We start from the raw sequence: 1,111 nt of genomic DNA, 5'->3' as shown, positions 1-1,111 counted from the left end.
TTTGTCTATTTCATATTTCTGCCTCGCTCTCTACATTGTGGGGAATAGCGGCCGCTCCCGCCACCCCCCCCCACGCCCCCCTCAACTCTGGTGTCCCCACCAGCACTCTGGTCGCCCCACAGCAAGCCACCGTGATCCGAGACGGAGACAAGTTCCAGATCAACGCGGATCAGCTGGTGGTGGGCGACCTGGTGGAGATGAAAGGCGGGGACCGCGTGCCGGCGGACATCCGCATCCTCCAGGCCCAGGGCTGCAAGGTGGACAACTCCTCACTCACGGGCGAGTCTGAGCCCCAGACGCGCTCGCCCGAGTGCACGCACGAGAGCCCGCTGGAGACGCGCAACATCGCCTTCTTCTCCACCATGTGCCTCGAGGGTCTGTGAGAGCCCCGCCCACCCGCCCCCCTGCGGACCACACGCCTCCACCGCCCCCTGCCCCCCTCTGCTGCCTGGGCCCCCGCCGGCTCCCCACAGCTGGGTGCTGCCTGTCCAGTCTCAGCTTCCCTAGCCCCCAAGACGGCTTCCCAGGTCGCCCCGCCTTCCATACTGCCGCTCACTCAGTGCTCCCAGCCGCACCCCAGGTGGCTGCCCGGCAGGCCCTGAGTCGCCCTCTCGTCCTGCGCAGGCACCGCCCAGGGCCTGGTGGTGAACACGGGCGACCGCACCATCATCGGGCGCATCGCCTCCCTGGCCTCGGGCGTAGAAAACGAGAAGACGCCCATCGCCATCGAGATAGAGCACTTCGTGGACATCATTGCCGGCCTGGCCATCCTCTTCGGGGCCACCTTCTTTGTGGTGGCCATGTGCATCGGCTACACCTTCCTGCGGGCCATGGTCTTCTTCATGGCCATCGTGGTCGCCTACGTGCCCGAGGGGCTGCTGGCCACTGTCACGGTGAGTTGGGGAGGCCGGACAGAGGTGCAGAGAGCTGACAGGCCCGTCCTGTCCCTTCATCCAGGCATCCTTCCGTCACCTCCCTCTCCGTCCATCTATCCCTCCCCCCTGCCCCACCTTCCGTCGTCCACCCCCCCCCACTGCTGCCCCCATGTCCACCTACTCAGCATTCACTGAGGACTCAGAGATGAACAGGCCGGGCCTTGAAGCTCAGAGAA

General features: G+C 66.1%; 1 protein-coding gene across 1 annotated transcript in view; it reads left to right on the top strand.

The window, feature by feature from the left end:
• The window catches only part of LOC101625833 (potassium-transporting ATPase alpha chain 1-like), a gene marked incomplete at its 3' end in the record, with an annotated part of 3,087 nt that extends 2,194 nt beyond the window's left edge, over window positions 1-893 (top strand). Inside the window, exons 3-4 of the mRNA XM_012735002.1 lie at window positions 123-375; window positions 625-893. Of these exons, the coding sequence (XP_012590456.1) occupies window positions 123-375; window positions 625-893 (522 nt within the window). The remainder of the gene's footprint in view (window positions 1-122; window positions 376-624) is intronic.
• Window positions 894-1,111: the final 218 nt, after the last annotated feature.

Source organism: Condylura cristata, unplaced genomic scaffold (genome assembly GCF_000260355.1).
Source record: "Condylura cristata isolate star-nosed mole 26May11 unplaced genomic scaffold, ConCri1.0 scaffold00753, whole genome shotgun sequence".
NCBI classification, from domain to species: domain Eukaryota; kingdom Metazoa; phylum Chordata; class Mammalia; order Eulipotyphla; family Talpidae; genus Condylura; species Condylura cristata.
The sequence above is the reverse complement of the archived record's forward strand: the minus strand, read 5'-3'. Positions and strand labels throughout refer to the sequence as shown.